This window comes from Curcuma longa, chromosome 1 (genome assembly GCF_044706935.1).
Source record: "Curcuma longa cultivar G26 ecotype Majalengka, Jawa Barat chromosome 1, ITB_CL_G26_1.1, whole genome shotgun sequence".
In the NCBI taxonomy this organism is placed as follows: domain Eukaryota; kingdom Viridiplantae; phylum Streptophyta; class Magnoliopsida; order Zingiberales; family Zingiberaceae; genus Curcuma; species Curcuma longa.
In genome coordinates this window covers 19,871,189-19,891,190 of record NC_133861.1, presented here as the reverse complement: position 1 = coordinate 19,891,190, position 20,002 = coordinate 19,871,189, and the positions used below count along the sequence as shown (strand labels likewise).

Sequence of the window (20,002 nt, the reverse complement as noted above, 5' to 3'; positions counted from 1 at the left end):
TTTGTTGGATAATGTGTCACCTAAATTATTTGGATAAACTTGTTTCTATGCTCGGTAAAAGCTCAACAAATTTTTATTAATAAATTTGAATATATTTTTTTAAGTCCTGAGATAAAGAACAGGCTTAAATAAAATTAAACTTGGTTCGACATAAGAAAAAAAAGGCACTCCCAATAATCAAGTCAGTTCCTATATTTAAATCTAAGGGTGAAAATATTCTTACATGAGGTGTGTGGACAGTGCATGTATGAAAATGATTGTCATTCGCGGACTGGAACAAATGACAACCTAGAACATCAATCGCCACGATGTTTAAAATACATAATTTATAGTATTAATACATGATTAGAAACTTCAATCGTTATTGCCATCAAAATTCAGACCTTTTAGCAGGCCCTTGGTCAATAGATGCGAGCTGCTCTAGAGCTTGTTGGTTCTGCAGGTGTTTCTTCATCTCCGACGTTGATGAGCATAACCATCGAGGAATGGCGGTGGATGACCGGACGGCAGCTGCATTATCCAAGATTTAGTTAGACATAAACCGAAGTATTGAAGCAAAGCTAACGGAAAAAATATGCTCAGATACAAAGAGGTGCCAGGATACACGGAGAAAACTAGTATTGGAGGGAAGAAGGAAGAACTACTATGAAACATCAAGTAACTTCAAGGAAATGATCAATCTGTGTTAGAAACCATAAGCATTGTCATTGCAAGTAAAGTTAAACATACGAAATCTCATTGTGTTCTAAGCATTCATTGTTAGTCAGGGACACTAAATGGAAATAAATACTCACTTGTCAAGCTCACAAGGTATGGCTTGTCCTTGTTGTAGTTGTTGCTACTCACATAACTGTAAAATACACTTCCGTGTTTTGTTTGCTTGGATTTATGCATCAGAGGGAAGTGAGGAGGGGGAGGGAAAAATTATATCATCGACATTTTTTAAGCTCCTTTTCACCCACCTCTCCTCTTTCCTCCTATTCATGATCTACCCAAGTAAACAAACTGTTTTGGTTATTTGCCTATGTGCTAAACATGAATAAGATATCATTCTAGCTTCACAGAGATGCATAATAAAATAGTTAAGCTTATGCACATGAAAGGAAAAGCTGGTTTATTCCCACTAATTTTCCTTTTCAGCAACATTATTTAGTGTTAGAACGGAGTGGCATTCTCTGGAGATTGGCATAGAATCGAACTTCCCAGGATTAACAATTCAAATGTAGATAGAAAACTTACCCTTAGGTTCGATAAACATTCAAGACGATTTTATATACATTGTTAACAGAACTTACATCTATCTATCTATCTATCTACAAATGCCAAATATTCTCTCTAATGTTAACACCTATGCCATGAGTGATCCAAAATCATATCTATTGTTCTTCATATGGAAATATTTGTGTCATTGATAATAAGATAAAACAGTGTGGCTTGGTTTTACCTTGCAGTGCAAGGAGGGAAGGATATGATCAACCCATTTTAGTTCCTTGCGGTCAATTGCCTCCCTTCCTGGTGATTGATTCTGGGTTAGATTCTTTATTTTCAGCATCATGGTTTCCCATGGAAATGCACATGCAATAATCATCACTGAATGCCTTCTGAGCAACTTTTACTGCATCATGTTTGTGAAGAAGCTTCAGAAGAATCATAAAGCCTTGAAGAATAGCAGCTTTATGTTTCTTACTACAACTGACATGTTAGATAATGGCTAGATAAAAATGAGACGAAAGGCACAAAACAAGGAGACTAACATGATATAGAGTAACCACCAGAACACAATTGACTAAAAAGTTGAAATATTTTTAAGTCTAGAGTAAAATACCCTTGCATGAACAAGGCCTTGGCCTTCTGGATGATAGCAAATTGCAAGTGGGCATGCTGTAGCATGCAACTTAATTCAATGGTTTTTAGTTTCTTGTAGCAAATTCATAGTTAAAGTGTTAAAACATTGCAAGCAGAGAGATCCTCAATTCATGCTTCTAGGGTTTCAGTAATATAAAAATGTACTAGCTCTTGTAGTTGTAGATAGGGTTTCAAATCACAATCGCAACGTATAGTTACAGAGACAAATACCAAATCGAATCATACTTGTAACCAGGGTTTCGAATAGCTCTTGTAGTTGTAATTAGAGCAGATTAAGTTATATATAATTACAATATGAAAAAAGAGTAGCAAGCATAGTGACTCAATCAAATACCGATCCAATCTTCTCCACTTTCGTGCCTGCGGTACTGAAGGCCTTCGATATCTGATGAAGCGCTCTTTCTGCTCCCACGCCCATGTAGATAAACAGCTCAAAGGCGAGTCCTTTAGTCAAAGAAAAGGAAAGCAAGGAAGCCGTAGTGGGTTCTCAGCCTACAAGAGTTGGGAGACGTCTAGGGGGATCGAGATCGAAGCTGCTCATTGTTACAAGAACATCCGTAGAACGGAGAGAGGGCGAAGTAGTCGAAGAAGAGGTTGAGGTCGAGATGATAAGTGTTGAACCACAGCTGGTCGAGGAAGCAGATCCCAATCATGTCCATAGCCGGAGTCTGGGGCATCCCATCGGGGCGCCGATGCGTGGATTCCCCACCGCCTGCGGTGGAGGTCCTTGCACCGCCGGAGGAACTGGCGTCGCCGCCATGGCCACCGCCTCGTCTCGGTCGCGACACGAGTTCGATCGACTCACCGGTTCACACGCTCAGCCTAATAAAACGGGTGGCGGAGTTAAATGGCATTTCGGGTTCGGATTCTTGAGACTGAGCAAGTGCGGCCCATTATAGCCCAATATGCTAACCGGCCTTCTTAAAGGGCCATTTGAGAGACATTCCACAGTCGCTCCTCCTCTCGCCCTCCTCGTTCATGGCCAAACTCCTTCTCCCTCACCTCCTTAAGCCCCTCCGTCCCCCTCCAAATACCTATTCCGTCGACCCTCAATCCCGCAAGCTCACCAAGGCCGTCGTCGGTATTCTTCTCTCTCGCCATGCCGATCCCCAGTGGGAGGAAACCCTCGCGGAGATCTTCTCCCCCGAGGAGGAAGACATGGCCCCCGTATTCGCCCGAATCCACGATCCAGACGCCGCCCTTGCCTTCTTCAACTGGTGGCGCCGCCGACGCCTGCCCTGTGCGGACCCACTCGACTCCCTCGCCTACTCCGCCCTCCTGCTGCTCCTCGCCAGGTCCCGGCGCCTTCACGAGGCTGCTCTCTTGCTCGAAGAGATGAAGAGAGAGAGCCGGACTCCGAATCGTGACGCTTCTGGCGCCCTGCTCGCTGCATATGCCAGTTCGGGCGCCAAGGGGAAGGCTTTGGAGGTTTACGCGATGATGAAGGATGAAGATGGGGGTTTTCCTGACGTTTCTGACTGCAACTGCTTTTTAAAGATGCTCGTAGAGCAGCGGGACTATGATTTGGCCCGTCAAGTGTACGACGAAATGGTTAAAAGAGAAGACGGAGCGGATAATTACAGCACTGGTATAATAGTCAAAGGTCTGTGCTTGGAAGGGAGGATGGATGAAGCTAAGAGATTGATCGAGGATAGGTGGGGAGTCGGGTGCATTCCTAATGTAGTATTCTACAACATGCTAGTTGATGGCTATTGCAGAAAAGGCGACATCAGGAGAGGATATGCTTTGTTCAGGGAGATGCAGATGAGAGGATTCTTGCCCACTGTTGTATCATATGGCATTGTCATTCATGGATTTTGCCTGAAAGGAAACATTGTGGATACAAATAAGTTGATTTTAGAAATGAAAGCATGTGGATTGCAACCAAATGTTCAAATCTATAATGACGTGATCAATTCTCGATGCAAACATGGTTCAGTTGTTGAAGCAAAAGCAGTGTTGAGGCAAATGATTGGAAGTGGGCTTGAACCTGATATCATTACATATGACATTTTGATATCCAACCTTTGTCGAGATGGGAAGGTAATGGAAGCTCAGCAGCTTCTTAAGGAAGCTGTAAACAGGAGGTTGGAACCAAATAAATATAGTTATACACCAATAATACATGGATATTGTAGAATAGGAGAGATTAATATTGCAATTAATTTACTTGCTGAGATGATTGAGCGAGGTCATAAGCCTGACTTGGTAACTTATGGAGCTATAATTCATGGGCTTGTCTCCATGGGTGACGTGAACAGTGCATTAGCAGTTAGGCAGAAAATGCTGGATAAGGCAGAAGTCCCAGATGCTGCAATTAATAATGTTCTAATAAGTGGCCTCTGCAAGAAAGGGATGTTTCCCTCTGCTAAGAAGCTGCTTTCTGAGATGCTTGATCAAAATGTTATCCCAGATGAATTTGTTTATGCCACATTGATTGATGGATTAATCAGAAGTGAGGATCTCAATGAGGCAAAGAAGATTTTTGAGTTCATGGAACAGAAAGGAATTAAACATGGAATTGTGGTGTACAATGTTATGATTAAAGGTTATTGTAAATTTGGCATGACTCTTGATGCACACTTGTTTCTCAATAGAATGAGAAAGGATGGTTACTTCCCTGATGAGATCACTTATACAACACTTATAAATGGTTATGCCAAACAACGCAACTTGGATATGGCTATGAGGATATTCATTGACATGATGAAGCGGAGATGCAAGCCAAATGTAGTCACATATTCTGCTTTAATCAATGGATATTGTCAAAATGAGGACACAGATACAGCTGAAGCTATATTCAGATATATGCAGTGTAGTAAGATCATACCTAATGTTGTTACATATACTATTCTTATAGGAACCTTTTTTAAAATAAACAAAAATGATAAAGCTATTTCATATTTTGAGGCCATGTTGAAAAGCGAATGCCAACCTAATGATTTTACATTCCGTCACATACTTGATGGACTAACTGATGATATTTCTATTGCATCAATAAGAAACAGTAATGTTCAGCATCAACATGAGCATCCAGTTTTCAGTATCTTCAGAAATATGGTTCTTGATGGTTGGGATCACAAGACTGCTGCATATAATACTATCATTTTCTGCCTTTGCAAGCATCTAATGCTTAGAAATGCATTGGAATTGAGAGATAAAATGTTAGAAAAGGGTTATTTTCCTGATTCTCTCACATTTCTTTTCCTTCTACATGGAGTTTGTGCTCTAGGGAAATCAAAAGAATGGAACGATATTCTTTCGTGCCAGTTGCAGCAAAATGAACTCGAGGTGGCTGTTAAATATGCCACGCTCATAGATGAGTTATGGCATCATGGAGAAAGTTCTGAAGCTTCCTTAATTTTGCAGACATTGCTTGAAGACAGTCCACAATCTCCAGATATGGGCAACCTTGTTTCTTTTTTATAACCGTGAGCAGTGCACTTGGATTTTGAAAAGATGAGACAGAGAGAGGTAACTCTTTTATTTGAAGCGATTGCAAAAATTAGTAAATGGCTAAGGCTAACATGAAAAACATTTCTTGGTAAAGTCACATGTAAAACGCATGGAGATGAGGTTATCCAGTTTGGCCCATGCATTCTACATCTGAGGCAAGGTAAGCTTGGTATTATAACCAATTAATATGATCAAATTTGTGTTGTCATTGATTTAATATTCTGCTAAAGTCGATTGTACCTTGATAAGAAGCAAAATTATTGTCCCAATCTAAAAAAAATTGCACGTGGATAATCTTGATGTGGATAAACATGGTTGCTTAGTTTTCGTGGGAGTTCATTCTGAGGTAAAAAATTCCCTACATTGAGCAACAATATTGGACTTGTTTTATATGAAACTTTAATCGCCATGTTCTAATTGGTTGTATTCATTTTTTTATCTGCAACATTATGATGGCTTATTTTTTTTCCTTCTGCAGTTCTGCTGTGTAATTTTAATCTTGACGTCAAAACATGTGTGAGTAAAGCAGATTTTTGCTGCATATTCTTGCGGATGTTTACAGTTTCAGGGGTTCTCTTTGGTGCTTATGTGCGTAGTTGTTAAGTGCACTTGCAACGTATTAAACTTCTATGAACTCTGTTGGTATGGTATTGAATTGTGTGTGATAACTTGGTTTTTGGTAAGTGGTACCTTCAGTCAGTTTCACCCAATCTCTTCTCTCTCTTTTTTTTTTCCCCTTTTCTTCTTACCATAACGGTCCAAGAGTTTCAATTGAATTCAATGCACTTGCTCAAGGTTCTATTGATTATCCAAAACTCATCCCCCAAGAAGCAATTTCACATTCTTTTTTGGGGGCCATGGTCCATAATATTCGGAACAAGTGTTATGACAGGAGCTACATCGTTCTTCAGATCATAAATGATCAAGGAGTCATTCCTTCATTAATCCTTAGGCCAAATGCTAGCAAGCTACATGTGTATCTTAAGAAGCTGAATTTCAGTATCTTCATGAGATGGAACCTGATCGTCCATCAACAGCATAACCAAGAATTGCTGTATTGCTGACAACTGTTATATCAGATCAATTTGTGCACACTATAACTAGTCTATGCTTTTATCTAGTAGTTGGCATTACACATTTTGCTAGATTGCTACCAAATATTGTACAATATTCTTATCATCATCTTTTACAATTTATGATCCATGAGGCAGTTGAAGTGTGTTGTATGCAGATTGAGGTGAGACATGCAATGAGCCTATTCAGGATGGTTTTGCTACCCAGATGGCAGGCTACTCGCATGCAGATAATGCTAATTGTGGATATGATTCAGAGAAGCATGCAGGAACCTCCTTGTTCATTTCCAAGGTTGGACAGTAAATTCTTATATTTTTTGCCGTTTTACTTGAAAACTATATGGAGAAAGGCGAGATTTTGCTGATATATATCTTATTTCGAAAAGATCTACATCCATCTGCACCCCAATTGAATCTTTTGGTCGATCTTATAAGAGATAGTGGTTCGCCTCGCAGCACTGAATGCCTAAACACCTTACCCAGAGGTCCTGAATTCATTAGCAACTGATGGCTCAACTTGCACTTCAATTTTGATGCTGTTCGCAGGTGCACATCACAATTCTCAAGTCACTAAATTGCTTATGCAGATGAAAAACAAGGCTATCTTTATGATGTTTCTCTTGTTTTTCTCTTATTGGATTTTATACAAAAATAATGATTCGTATGAGCTAATGATCTTCGGAGGCTGTATCTTTTTTCCTCGCATTGGTTTATTGAAGACTAAACAATATACAGTGAAAGTTGGTTCTTTCTTTTTACTGCTTTTGGTATCTTGAGATGATTATAAGTTAGTTTGCAAACCTAAGATGGTCGTGGTTGTTGAAGGATCTCTCACACTTTATGCAAAATCAAAATGTAAAAGATTTTAAAAATTGTAAGGAATTTGAATATTTTGTTTTTGTTTGGAATTCATGCTGCAAACTAATTCATTTTATGTTGTTTTTAGTCATCAAAGTTGATTTAAGAATTTTTTATTTATCCTCTTAGCTTTGAAGAAATTAAAATAGTTTACATGTTATTGGCTGATATACGAATCAATTTGGGGACCTTTGTGTTAGTTTTTCAACGGGAAATGTAGGAAGGGAGAGGATAATTTTCACACTAAGCACTAAACTTTACTTGGCATTTTTTTAAAAATTTAAAAGTTTAGAGGTAAAATGAAATTTCGCCATCAATTTGTTCAGCAGCTTGTCTGCATGGAGGAAGGCGGCGATCTTTTTTCGCATCGCCACCGCCTTCCTCGACTCCGGCGCCCACAGGTGGAACACGTGCTGCACCCCCGCCGTGACGTACAGCTCCACCGACCCATTCCATCCGCTCCGCCGCACCGTCTCGCAGTACGCCAGTCCCCTCGCTGCATAGAAGTCATTTTCCGCCACCACCACCAGCGCCCGCCGGCAAGGCATCGCCTTCAGCCGATCTTCCGCCTCCTTCGACGGATCCGCACGCGGGTCCTCCAAACCGATGACTCCCGCGCTCACGAATTCCCACGAGTTCTCCAGCCACTCCCGCTGCCCCACGCTCGCTGTCTCGCCGTCCAGCGGGTGCTTGCCCCAGAAGTAGGGGTGGATGAGAACGACGCCCTCGATGCGGGCGCCACCGCCCAATCCGCCAGCCCCGATCTGGATGAGGACATTGTGGGCGATGTTGGCGCCGGTGCTGTCGCCTGCGAGGAAGATCCGGCGGAGATCGCCGTGTTCCGCGAGCCAGGAATCCGGACCACTGCCTCCGGCGTGGGACGCGACCCAGCGGAGGGCGGACAGGGCATCGTCGTACGCGGCAGGAAGGGGGTGCTCAGGGGCGAGGCGGTAGTCGAGGGACACGGCTAGTACGCGGGCGCGGGCGACGAGTGCGTGAACGAAATCATGGTAGGTGGAAGAGAAGGGAGATCCGATGACGAAGCCGCCGCCGTGGAGGTAGATGAGAACAGGGAGCTTAGTCTTGGCGTTTATGTTGTTGGGGAGGAAGAGGCGAGCGGAGACGCCGGTGGCGGAGTCAACGATGACGTCCCTGGAGGCGACGATGGAGTCGGTGGCGGAGGCGGGGACGAGATCGGGAGGGTCGAGGCGTTGGACGCGGCCGCTCTTGAAGAGGTAAAGGTAAGGGGAGTAGTCATAGGCGATCTCGGCGTCGGGATCCATCAAGGACAAGCCAGATAAGGTGTTCGATAAAATGCGCAAGCGGAAAAAAGGTAACCGGAACAAGGTGTTCGATATAATGCTCAAGGCTTTATTGTCGAGTGGAATTTGACTTGGTTAGTGGTGCTAAGTCTCTTCATCTTTGCCCCGTTTGTAACGGATGACAAATAATATTGCTAGCTCAAACAGAAGAAAGGTAAAATAAATAAATAAATAAATCTAACCTCTATGATTTAATGCGATCCAATTGATAAGTTGGAAGGTAGTAAAATTCGGAGAAGATCTGAAATATGGAAGAATTAACATAAATGCTAGCTATATGATACTCTTAACATCTAATTAGTTATACAGTTTTGCCCCAAATCATCCACTCAAATTCGGGAGAAGCCATGCTCAGACTAAAAGTAGAGAAAATTACACATATAATGTAGTAATTAGACAGCTACGAAATATCCAGACGAACCACTCAAAAATATATAACACATGACACATAATACACATATAATGGATCTAATTCTTAGCAGCCTGATGATGAGTCATATTGATGGATCTTCATGTGGAGATGCTGATTGGCATATGCGATCAATCTGTTCATCTCATCATCGTCGTTGTCTTCGCCATTACGACGACTATTGACATCGATGACACCGTTCCTGTTGACGTCGGCCTGCTTCATGGCTCGCCGCACCTTCCACCATGCAAACCATGCATGCAGACTACGTAGCGCCCGGTGCAAGTCGTCGATGGTGAGCCGGCCGTCGCGGTCGGAGTCGAATTGCCTCAGCCACGCCCTGAACTCGCTGGCGCTCATCTCCTTCTGCGCCAGCAAATAGCCATGCGTAAACGCCATGTACTCGCTCACTACTCCAATTCCTGATGAACTAATGACACAGTAGTGGTGGACAAGTTAGAGTAGGGAATCGAAGCCCACTTTGTTCGCAATCAATAGCCAATTTATTGAGAGTGACAAGCTAAGCCAGAGATATATAGCAAGGCAAGGAAAAGTATCTAGTTGGTGTTTGGTCGTCTTTTGAGATGTTTCTTTCAAGTTTCATTATTTTTTATTTACTGAAAATTTCGCCAACTTGGAAGGTAGGGCAGGTAGTCGTCAAGGTTCTCTCCCAAATCCATGTGAAGTTGATGCAGAAAATATACATTATATTCGTTCAATTGGAAGCTTTGGAGAAAAGAGCTCAGGTGAGTCTGTTAGGAGCTAGGTTTATATATTTTGGTGCAAGCGATGGCTAAGATATATATTTTGTTCCTTAATGAATTCTGATGCATTTCATTGTTTGAGATCGGTGATTAGAATAGATTTTTTGGTGCAAGTGCGTGCTTGTACCAAAATTGGAAGGTGTTGTATTAGATTTGGTATGGAAATAATGCATTCTTCCAAATTTGCAATTACTGCGCAAACCCTTTGTCAAGTTGGGCATAGCGTACTACAATACAACGGAACATGTGTTTGAAGGTACGCCATGGCAAAGTCCCATTGCTATAAACCAGGTCATATAGCTGCAAATTTAACATAACAAGGGAACCAATCAGAGCATCATCTCCTTTCACAAGTAATGATGCTCCATCAAATTGCATAATTATTCCTGTTCGTTCATATCATTGACGATGCATTAAAGATGAGAGGAAGCTACTATGGAACCCAAACTTATCAAATAGCGTATTTAACCAACAACATAACTGCAAGCCAAACAACCAATAACTTGAAATGATTGTTCGTGATCTATGCTTTCCAAATGATAGTTGTCTCAGCGATCATGGAGGTCACAACATATGGATCCATGTTCGAAGCAGGCCTCCGATCCTCAAAGTAACCTGAGGAGAAATAAGTATAATGGAAGTTCTTAAATGTTCACAAAGAATGCTAGTTCTGTAAAAGCACAAGATCTGCCAATAAGAAAGGAGGCAGAAGATGACCTTTGCCATTCTGTTCCGTTTCACGACCCACACGGATGGATGCACCACGATTGGCAACTCCCTGACAGTCATAGAAAGTATTAGTGAGATAAATGTTCCTAGAAAATAGTTTCCAAGTTCAGAGACTTTTGGATTAATTTATTTCTAGAAAGAGGGGCAAACTAGATAGATAAATGTCTTTGTAGTCCTAGAAAGAGGTGGAATTTTGGAGATAATTCATATTTTGGAGGTCTGATATAAATGTGAATAAACCGCTTCTGAAGCAAGAACATAGAAACGGTTTCCTCTTAGACACTGTAGTAGAGGGAGAATGCCCATTATGTACCCATAGGAAGGTGTTGATATCAGCAGTCTCATGTCGTCCGGTGAGACGGCGCTCATTTCCTTCACCATAGGCAGCAATATGCTCCTTGTGCCTCTTGCCAAGCTTCTCAATGGCACCCTTGATAACCTCATACCCACCATCGCTCCTCATGGACTTGGTACTGAAAGGAATACATTAGTAGACAATTTAGATACTGAAGGATACAGAAAATAAAGTCGTTGCTGAATTGTTTTTTGACAAGCTATTACCTGTAGTTTGTGTGAGCACCAGCACCATTCCAATCTCCCTAAAAAAGCAAAGGAATCATTTAAACATCTAGTGGAGATGGTTCTGAGTGGTCGTTCTTCAATGCAAGAAAAAGATCACATAGAGAAATCTCAATGCAGAAATAAAACAAGAACAAATTATGACCTGGATTGGCTTTGGATCAAAAGAGAGAACTACTCCAGCAATCTCAGTGATCCTCTAAAAAACCAAAACAAATGTGGATTAGGAAAGTAAAGTCCTCATGAAACAAATTTCAGATGCTCCCAAGCTGGAACATGAATTTGATCACCTCAAGAATGTAGCGAGCAGCCCAAAGTTGATCACCAGCTGAGATGCCAACAGCAGGTCCAACTTGGAACTCCCACTGCAAATTAAAGAAACAATTGTTTAAAAATAAAATAAAATAATGTAGCAAATAATAGTAATACAAAAGCCTGACAATCATCAATGCAAAATAAAATAAAAGAGTTCACCTGGCCAGGCATGACTTCCCCGTTGATGCCACTAATGTTGATGCCAGCATAAAGGCAAGCTTTATAGTGAGCATCAACTATGTCGCGGCCAAAAGACTTATCAGCACCAACAGAACAATAGTATGGGCCCTAGAATATGAGTTGAATTGATCAGAGCTAACAGAAACTGCTGTCAAATAGTTCAGTTCTTCATATAATTGATCAGATGATAACTCAACAATGTCAAGCAGATTAAATTATTTTACCAAAAACACAAGTCCTTACAATTGTCAGGGGAAAGATTTTTTTTATTATTTTGGGGAAAAAAGGAGGTCATTCACTTATGTTCATTTAATAGGCATACTAAGCCAACGTTTACCCATGGAAAAAGAGCAGTTTAACTAAAAAAAAGTCTAAGATGTTTGACAAACAAATAGGGTTAGAAAATTATGGTTCAAACTCCTAACCTGGGGACCAGGGAAGCCACCAACAGGGAAAAACAACAGTTTAACTAAAAAAAAGTCTAAGATGTTTGGCAAACAAATAGGGTTAGAAAATCATGGTTCAAACTCCTAACCTGCGGACCAGGGAAGCCACCAACAGGCCAGCCAAGAGGCCACTTGACATCTTTTTGCAAGAGGGTGTACTCCTGCTCAATTCCATACCTGAAGGAAAGAAAAATACAACCAATATAAGAAAATTATATTAGATTAAGTTAGTTTGAGAAAAAACAAGTTAAACTAAGAAACGTGCCAAGGCTCTTCAGCAACAATATCAGGATGGCTGAAAATCTTTGCAGCATTGTATCGCTTGTTAGTGGGGATTGGCTCTCCAGCTGGAGTATAACAATCGCATATGACCTACAAGTCAAAAAAGCAATAGATTCCAACCGGTCATAAAATTACGAGAACAAACTGGTAAACTTTGTCATGAAATTATGAGGAACAAAGATGAGCAATTGGAGTTTTTGATAGTAACATGGATGAATGCTAGGTTTTGTTGCTGCTAACATGGTGGTTAAAACCTGCTATTTGAAAGTTCAATTGCATGTATATGTTAAAAGGTTTAATGTCTGATCCTTAAAAAAGACTCACCATTACAATTGTTTTCCCTAATGTCTGATCCACAGCTTAAAATACAACAATGAACTACACTTACAAGGATATTGTTCCCCCTCCTAAAAGGATCCTTGAAAATGGCTTGAGGACTGCATGACACATCAAAAAAATTAAACACCGACATAAGAAAATTGAGAGCTAAGAATAACGAAAAGAAAAATTGGAGAGAATGAACTTACTACAAGATCACTTCACTGTCCTCACCAGGTGCTTGCCCTGTGCTTGAACCATCATAGTTCCATTTAGGTAGCTGGGAGGGATCACTGACAGGACCAGGGAGAGTCTGTAGCAAAGAAAGAAAAAAGCAGTTAAATCAGCTGTAAGGTTGGAAATCTAGAAAAACGAGTATATGATTAAACTTACCCTGGCCTTGCTTCTTATGTCCATGCCAGATCCACCAATCCTAAAACAGATAGAAAATATCTATTTAATCTCACTCACTCAGAAACGAGTTAAATTAGCACGGAGATTTACCAACCCTAAAAACCTCAAGGATTCAGAGATTAAAAATTTGGTCAAATGTTGAGGAATGAGGGCTTAACAATTGAAGGGGGAAAAGTCGGAGCAAAAAAGGATGAATCATTCAATAAGGTACGATTCAGTCTTCACCGGGGTAGAGAAAGAGCAAATAAGTGAAAACCAAAAAATAGACAGATTATTGAATCACACTGTACTAGAAAGTACATGGAAACTCGGATTCAACCAAGAAACCAACAAAAAAACAATAATAACGAGACTGCCAAGAGTAACCAGTAACCCTTGCCATAGAGGGGAAGATTCAACCGCTACCAACTAAGAAATGAAAGCTTTTTATTCTCTACAAATGGCAGAATTAAAAACCAAGATTCTGGTTCCCTGAGAAAAGACAGAGATCAAAGAAACAAGAACAAAAACATGATCATACGCAGATTTGCACGCATATTTCGACCACGTCAGAACGAGGGACAGGAAAAAAGGACAGGAAAGCATCGTTAGACAACCAACGGAGCAAAAAATGTTAACCTAAAATGAAACAGCTAGAGAAGAGAGTAAGCACACACCATATGTACTCGGCGATGATCTTCTTAGTGGTGTCGGAGAGGTGGAGGTTGATGAGATCTGTAAGCAAAGCCATGGCTACTTCGATTCGATAGAAGATCAAAGGTGCCACAAGCATTTTATATAAATGATTTGGTCAGTAGCTGATTTATAAATTGTAAAAAGAATCCTTATTATTTTATTTAATTAGGTTTCTTTGATTTTTTTTCCCCAAAAATTGTTGACAAAAAATACAATCTAAATTATCTATTTTGTGACTTGTAAAGTTTCCTGAATTATCTATTTTCCAAAAATTTTTAAACTCAGTAAGATTTTATCGAATTGAAAGTTAGATATCTCACCTACCCAAACGCCTAACCTTCCACTCTTTCATGTGACCGTTTGACAAATTGCACACGTCTTTTGTTCTTTTGGCGGTTTGAAGTTTACACTCTTTTAAGCAATAGTTTTTGGAATTTTAAGATCATTAAATCTTTTAGAGTCTTATTTGACTTGGCAATTTAACTCTTGGTAAGACGTGAATTTATGTATTTTATCGGTTGACCTTTTTATAAAAAAACACTGAAAATTCAAGAGACAACTTTGAATCGATATAATCAAAATCAAACGTTAGTATTTGTTTTGAATTGATTTGTGCATTGCGTCGCATCCGATGCGATGTTCATTCACGGGTCTGCGCTTTGATTGGTTGAATTCCCAAGGCAGTGGTGGATGGGCTCAACTTGCATGGGTGGTTTTCTCTTGAAATTGGAGAAAGAATTAAATTTATTGTTTGGGCGGTTTTAAAATTATATTACTTTATATTTACTTATTAAATGATTTAACATATTCATTAATTTTTTTATCCTTCAATTAGTCTTGCTTTATTATATTTTCTAAGAATCATTATACTTGGTTATCTATTGAAGGTTGTAATTGATAATCATGTTTGATTGGAATGAGGGATTCCTAAGTAATGGCGATTTTTTAAATTTTTCACAATTCTAGATTAATAAAAAAATATTTTCAAAATTATCCTTTACGATTATATTATAATATTATTATCTAAGATTAAATCAAATAATATTTCATTTTATTTTATTATCCATAATTTTAATTATATAATTATTAAATAATTACATAATTAAAATTCATAAGATCGAACTTGTTATCTTTGGAAGTAGTTGATTTGAAAAATTAAATATCTAAATTATTAAAAAAAATATCGAAAGATACGACTATGTAACAAAGCGTCGTTCACATTAAAAAATCACAAGTCTAATCATTTAAATTTAAAATAAAAGGACAAATTTGAAAATAAAATTTTAAAAGTAAATTTTCATTAATTAAAATTTTGATGTTCAAATTGATATTTTATTTTTAAAAAATATAAAAACAATAAAAATATTATAATATAAAATATAACATTATTGTAATTAATATTTTTATTGAATACTAAATTTAAATTATAATATTATTATTAATTTATTAACGGTTAAGTCGAAGGCAATGGATGAGATGAACTATCTGTTAGAATTGGCGGTTGCGATTAATTTTATAAAATTTCGATTGCTGTTCTCAGCGACCCGGCCCCGGCAAAATATAACTAACCGCGAAAAAATCTTAACTGCTCCCTCCCACTTCTTTAAACCGGCAGTTTCTTTTGCAATGCGATCTCTCCTCAAGCCATTCGAGCAGGATCCACCGTCGTCATCAAGCCGTGTTATCGTAAAGCTTTTGGTGAGATTTGAGCGGCAACACAAACAAATTAGGAGCAAAGGATGTCTTCCCCTTCGCCTTCGGCCATGATCTCCGGGCTAATGGCGATCGTCGCAGCCGCGAGCTTTGTGTTGTGCATCGTCACTGGTATTTTCCGCATCCTATTCTCGTTTTTGTTACCCGTCCTCCTGGACGTTGCGGAAAGCAGTGGCGACTGCGAAACGGCAGCGGCGGCCGTTGAAGCAGCTCTCGTGATTCCGTTTGTTGTCTGCATGTCGATAGTAATCGTCGCTGCTGCTGTTCTGCTGAACTCGAGAGATTATTGCGATTCTGGTTCGGAAACCGTCTCTCTCGTCGTGGCACTTCCGGAAGACGAGGACAGGATAACTATCGCTATAGAATGAATTAAACATTGAATTATTAATTTTGTAGATAGGTTTCAATGTGTTATTTTAGCAGAGAGTTTGCAGAATCCTTAATTTTTGGTTGGTTTCTTCTTCTTATCGCTATTAAAAAAATTTCGATTATCTTCAATTTATCAAAGTGCTTGTTACATTAAATGTGATTCGCTGGCTATTTGAATTGAAATGATCATGCTTTCCATTGCGACTCTGCATCGTAGAGAAGTGTATAATGCTTCAATCATGCATGGAGGATTTTCGCGGTGAAGATCCCCTTGTATTTTCTTCTTCTTTATCTACAGCTGCCGTACCAAATAGAAAAATGGTGAAGATTTCCTTAATCAGTTTCGTCCATGAGTGTTTTTTTTTCCTTTCAAAACCGTTGGATCTAAGCAAAAACAGCATGATTACTTCCCCACATATCCGTGGCTTCTAATAAACATTTATTCACCAAAAACTGCATGAAGATCCTTTTTACTATAATCATCGCCACCATTTCAATTGGATTCGGCTAAAGAGATCTATTTTGTATATTACAAATTTCGTAATAGAGATTAAAAACATATATAATTTAATTAGTTCTATTAAAAAAAATCAATTGTTATAAATCTAAATCACACTATCCGCACGGCTAAGAAAAAAAGACAATCACGTTATTTGACGCTTGCCACGACATTTTTCCCTCCATTGGGCGATCATAAACTAAGCATGATCAAGCTACAAGGCAACAAACTGGAAGATCGATAGAAGAGTTGAAATGGAATCAATATGACAGCGATATATCACATGATTGCCAGCGCTTCGATTAGCCCGTCTGTCGTCGCGAGGGCTTCCATCCACTCCGGTGGAAGAGAAGAGGCGATCGAGCTCTCTGAGGACCAGCGTGGAAGTCGGCAGATCTGAGAAGCGAGACTAAGAAGTCGAGTGCCTTGTGCCATGCGATATGACGGCACGTAGCATGATCGAAGGGTAGAAATAATTCAATAAAGCCAATGCCGAAAGGATTTCCTCATCGCCCGATTCCGCGAAGGCGGCCGAGAGGAGGCGGTCGGCGCCGCTGTTGGCGAAGCACTTCCGGTTGCGCTCGCTTTCCTTCGCAGAAGATTTGATGTTTGCGATCAGTTCGAGGATGCGGCCGCGGTCTCTACGGCGGCCAGCGAAGGCAATCTCCGCCAGAAGCTCGGATGCTTGGGTCGGGGTCACCGGAATCCGCGGTGTGGGAAGCCGGTCGACGCCCTGCGAGCTACTGGAGACGCAATAGGATCGAATCATCCGCCTGAGGGCATGGTTCGTCACGAGGTCGTCGACGATGGCTTGGTTGGTGACAGGGCAGATCCGATTCCCGGCTTCGAGCCACGTCTCGATGCAACGGCGATCATAGGTGATGCCGGTGCGGAGGGTGCAGCGGAAGGCGTCTGGCACGGGAAGCTAGGGTGGCTGGAGGTCGTCGACGGGTCGGGATGCTCTTCACGAAGGGGGAGCCTTGAGCTGGGCGTGTGCGATGCAAGGTAAGAAGCCATGCGGAGGGATGTTCTAATTGAGAGTTGAGATCGAAAAGACGACGGCTGTTGGGTTGAAAAGGTTTAGATTCGCCTTGCGTCTAGATATGAAGCTTGGGTTTTGAATGTTGGCCGTTGAAGTTTGACTTGCTTTAAAATTTTTACAAACAACGATGAAATTGATATTATACCATTTTGACTGCTTTGAAATTGAAATTGGTATTATATCATTTTGTAAACCAAATTCAAACTGATAAATTGATGAATAATTTTGGATAAAAATGAAAAGGACGTCTCAAATTATGAGAAATATAGATTTAAAAAAATAAATAAATAGGCGTTGCATCAATCATTCTATTTCAAAAATATTTTTTAATCCAGTGATACTTTAGAAATTATACGATAGCTATTATAATCCAGTAGCTACTATACAAAATGTAGAAGCTATATACCTAATAGATATTATAACATATTTAGAGAGTGTTTAGAGTTCATATAATTTAAAACTTATCAAATAATTACTACAAAATATCAGTAACTATTATAATATGTCTAGAGTGAGTTTAGGATTTATAGTTATAGTAGCTATATAATAATATTTATAATTATTTTAAAATAATTTTAATAAAATTTAAATAATTTTGACTAAGTTGATAAATAACATTTTGATACAATATTATTTAGAGATTCTAAATACTAAATCATAAACTCATTATAGTAATTACTGGATAATTTCTACATATTATAGAAATTATTTTATAATTTTTACACAGTATAAATCTTAAATTCTAAATTCTAAATTTTAAACATATTGTAGCATCTATAAGGTAATTTCTACACATTATAACAGTTATCTAATAACTTTTCTACATCTTATAGTATTTATCCGATAACTTTTATATATTATAGTAGTTATCCGATAACTTCTATATATTATAACTATTAGTAACTACTATAATAATATTATGTGAAAGGATATTTTTAAGATAAAATTATTAAAAGACCACCTATTTAATTTTAATTAAAAATAAGACATCCAACTCACAAATTTACAAATGATAAACACCCATTTTAATTTTTGTCCCAATAATCGTTTTAGTTGTGTCCCTCTTCAAAAGTTTAAGTTTTCCTTTTTTGCGAAATACGTCGTCTTTGTTTTACATTACCTAATTAATGTTGCAATACATAATAAGTTTAGAATAGTAAATAATAGCCACCGGAGTATAGCTGAATTGGTTACGACACCCATTAGACTTGTAGAAGAAGACAAGAATTCAAATCCTGACAAAATCAGTCAATACCTTCCTGCGTCGTGACCAACTGTAATTTCTCGATATACCTCTTCACAGATGATCGTGAGATCGACCATGTGGGACCGTTAAGACGACGGATTCCACCTTTGCATAAAAGAATAGTAAATAATATCTCTAAGTAATTATATATTTTTAGTATTACAAATTCTTAAAATGTAAATTAATAATATTAACAAATTCCAGAAAAAGCGTATTGTATCTCTGAATAAATATTTATAAAATACTTCTGAAACATTGCTGGTAGTTTTTTTTTTCATTCTCTCCACCTCCTTTTCTCTCTGCTGCAAGTGTAAATTGGCATTTTCGCTATAAATTCTCTTTCCTCAATGAATTCACATATACAAAACGGCTTTAATGATGCTTGATATCCATTACCATTTTAATGTCCAACTTTCTTTGTTCTACAGTAATATTTTGCTGGGCACGATGAGTCAGTTCAAATCCTGAACTGGATCTCCCTCAAATCCATTTTAGGAAGAAAATTAAAACTTCTCGAGCAGAACTAAATCATTTCATTCAAGAGAAACTACAAATTTACACAACAAACCTTTATATTTATATTAAGATCAACGACTTAACAGAGGGAACCAACGATCCTGGAAGTAGGACTGATAGGAGACCATGACGATGAGGAGGAGAAGGAGGAAACCAACACCCCAAGGCGATCCGCCGGCCCGATGGAGCGACTCCTTCTCCGGAAAGGGAACCAAGAACGAGAGCCCGTCCGAGGAGAGCCAGTGAAGGACGATTAGCAACAGCAAAGGCGAGACGATGAGTAGGAACTTGAGCTGATAGAACACGCCCTCGAGGATCGCCTCGTAGCTGGTGTACCAGGAGAGTCCGAGGAGGAGGAGGAGCGTGAGGAGGAAGAAGAGGAGGTGGAAAGGAAGAGGAGGAGGGGGGGATTGGGAGGCAGAAGCACTAGACATTTTCCTTTCACTTTGCTAGGTGATCATTGTCTGGCTCTGCGGGAGGGGTTTATACTTTATAGAGGAGAGTGATCTACAAAAGTAGTGAAATCTGAGATTGAGGACAAAAGAGAACAAGTGGGCGATTAAAATACACGAATCGTGGGGAGACGCTCGGCGAGTGTTGATTGGGGCTTGGGTGTAAATTATCAATATTCGAGATACTCGAAATCCTAAAGTTTCTTGGATTTGGGGATTTGCAGTCGCAGGGCCGACCATGTTGCTAGATCTGGAATCAAGGACAAGTGATTGGGTGGCAATTGTAGCAGTGAATTTATTAAATGCACATGGGCATAGTTTTTACTTACAGACTGGAATTATAACTCCTTTGCTGCAACCTGACAGTTGCTCCTGGGTCAAGTGAGATAATGCAGTGTCTTTGGAATAATATTAATAGTGTGCAAATCATTTTTTAAACATATTTTTCTCCTTCAATACAGCCCCTAAGACACTATTAG

The 20,002-nt window shown here is 39.4% G+C and overlaps 6 protein-coding genes and 1 long non-coding RNA gene across 10 annotated transcripts; 1 reads left to right on the top strand and 6 right to left on the bottom strand.

Annotated features, from left to right (window-relative positions):
• Positions 1-194: 194 nt before the first annotated feature.
• LOC141821876 (uncharacterized) lies at positions 195-2,629 on the bottom strand. Its single transcript, XR_012601226.1, has 3 exons — positions 2,201-2,629; positions 1,445-1,615; positions 195-510 (listed from the first exon to the last, which is right to left on the bottom strand). It is a non-coding gene; the product is annotated as an uncharacterized LOC141821876 (long non-coding RNA).
• Positions 2,630-2,844: 215 nt separating this feature from the next.
• On the top strand, positions 2,845-6,873 carry LOC141842223 (uncharacterized). Of its 4 annotated transcripts, XR_012602868.1 has the most exons (5): positions 2,845-5,340; positions 5,417-5,482; positions 5,801-5,838; positions 6,554-6,687; positions 6,782-6,873. XR_012602868.1 is itself a non-coding variant. In XM_074730455.1 (2 exons), the coding sequence occupies exon 1, from the start codon at positions 2,845-2,847 to the stop codon at positions 5,293-5,295; it is 2,451 nt and encodes an 816-aa protein (XP_074586556.1). In that variant the 3' UTR covers positions 5,296-5,340; positions 5,417-5,662. The 4 variants fall into 4 exon arrangements, 1 of the variants encoding a protein (XP_074586556.1); XR_012602871.1 differs by lacking the exon at positions 5,417-5,482; XR_012602869.1 differs by lacking the exon at positions 5,801-5,838.
• A 636-nt stretch (positions 6,874-7,509) lies between these two features.
• On the bottom strand, positions 7,510-8,580 carry LOC141847470 (tuliposide A-converting enzyme 1, chloroplastic-like). Its single transcript, XM_074735524.1, has one exon. It carries the CDS (start codon positions 8,534-8,536, stop codon positions 7,526-7,528), a length of 1,011 nt encoding a protein of 336 aa, XP_074591625.1. The 5' UTR covers positions 8,537-8,580; the 3' UTR covers positions 7,510-7,525.
• Positions 8,581-9,044: 464 nt separating this feature from the next.
• On the bottom strand, positions 9,045-9,383 carry LOC141815691 (uncharacterized). Its single transcript, XM_074703657.1, has one exon. It carries the CDS (start codon positions 9,381-9,383, stop codon positions 9,051-9,053), a length of 333 nt encoding a protein of 110 aa, XP_074559758.1. The 3' UTR covers positions 9,045-9,050.
• Positions 9,384-10,062: 679 nt separating this feature from the next.
• Positions 10,063-13,787, bottom strand: LOC141848666 (glutamine synthetase nodule isozyme-like). The gene is made up of 13 exons (XM_074736717.1): positions 13,668-13,787; positions 12,991-13,030; positions 12,807-12,910; positions 12,668-12,716; positions 12,263-12,369; positions 12,087-12,174; positions 11,531-11,659; positions 11,347-11,421; positions 11,202-11,255; positions 11,039-11,076; positions 10,791-10,950; positions 10,466-10,526; positions 10,063-10,363 (listed from the first exon to the last, which is right to left on the bottom strand). The coding sequence occupies exons 1-13, from the start codon at positions 13,781-13,783 to the stop codon at positions 10,272-10,274; spliced, it is 1,113 nt and encodes a 370-aa protein (XP_074592818.1). The 5' UTR covers positions 13,784-13,787; the 3' UTR covers positions 10,063-10,271.
• A 2,889-nt stretch (positions 13,788-16,676) lies between these two features.
• On the bottom strand, positions 16,677-17,036 carry LOC141825679 (U-box domain-containing protein 20-like). Its single transcript, XM_074713069.1, has one exon. The coding sequence runs from the start codon at positions 17,034-17,036 to the stop codon at positions 16,677-16,679; it is 360 nt and encodes a 119-aa protein (XP_074569170.1).
• Positions 17,037-19,130: 2,094 nt separating this feature from the next.
• Positions 19,131-19,641, bottom strand: LOC141829318 (uncharacterized). The gene has a single exon (XM_074716799.1). The coding sequence runs from the start codon at positions 19,503-19,505 to the stop codon at positions 19,143-19,145; it is 363 nt and encodes a 120-aa protein (XP_074572900.1). The 5' UTR covers positions 19,506-19,641; the 3' UTR covers positions 19,131-19,142.
• Positions 19,642-20,002: the final 361 nt, after the last annotated feature.

Excerpts from the sequence above, each read along its gene's own strand:
- LOC141842223 (XM_074730455.1), top strand. The coding sequence starts at position 2,845 with ATGGCCAAACTCCTTCTCCCTCACCTCCTTAAGCCCCTCCGTCCCCCT.
- LOC141847470 (XM_074735524.1), bottom strand. The coding sequence starts at position 8,536 with ATGGATCCCGACGCCGAGATCGCCTATGACTACTCCCCTTACCTTTAC.
- LOC141815691 (XM_074703657.1), bottom strand. The coding sequence starts at position 9,383 with ATGGCGTTTACGCATGGCTATTTGCTGGCGCAGAAGGAGATGAGCGCC.
- LOC141848666 (XM_074736717.1), bottom strand. The coding sequence starts at position 13,783 with ATGCTTGTGGCACCTTTGATCTTCTATCGAATCGAAGTAGCCATGGCT. Across the intron at positions 12,370-12,667 it reads GGAGGGGGAACAATATCCTT|GTCATATGCGATTGTTATAC; the intron begins GTAAGTGTAGTT and ends TTTGACTTGTAG. Across the intron at positions 11,422-11,530 it reads GGGAAGTCATGCCTGGCCAG|TGGGAGTTCCAAGTTGGACC; the intron begins GTGAACTCTTTT and ends TTTAATTTGCAG.
- LOC141825679 (XM_074713069.1), bottom strand. The coding sequence starts at position 17,036 with ATGATTCGATCCTATTGCGTCTCCAGTAGCTCGCAGGGCGTCGACCGG.
- LOC141829318 (XM_074716799.1), bottom strand. The coding sequence starts at position 19,505 with ATGTCTAGTGCTTCTGCCTCCCAATCCCCCCCTCCTCCTCTTCCTTTC.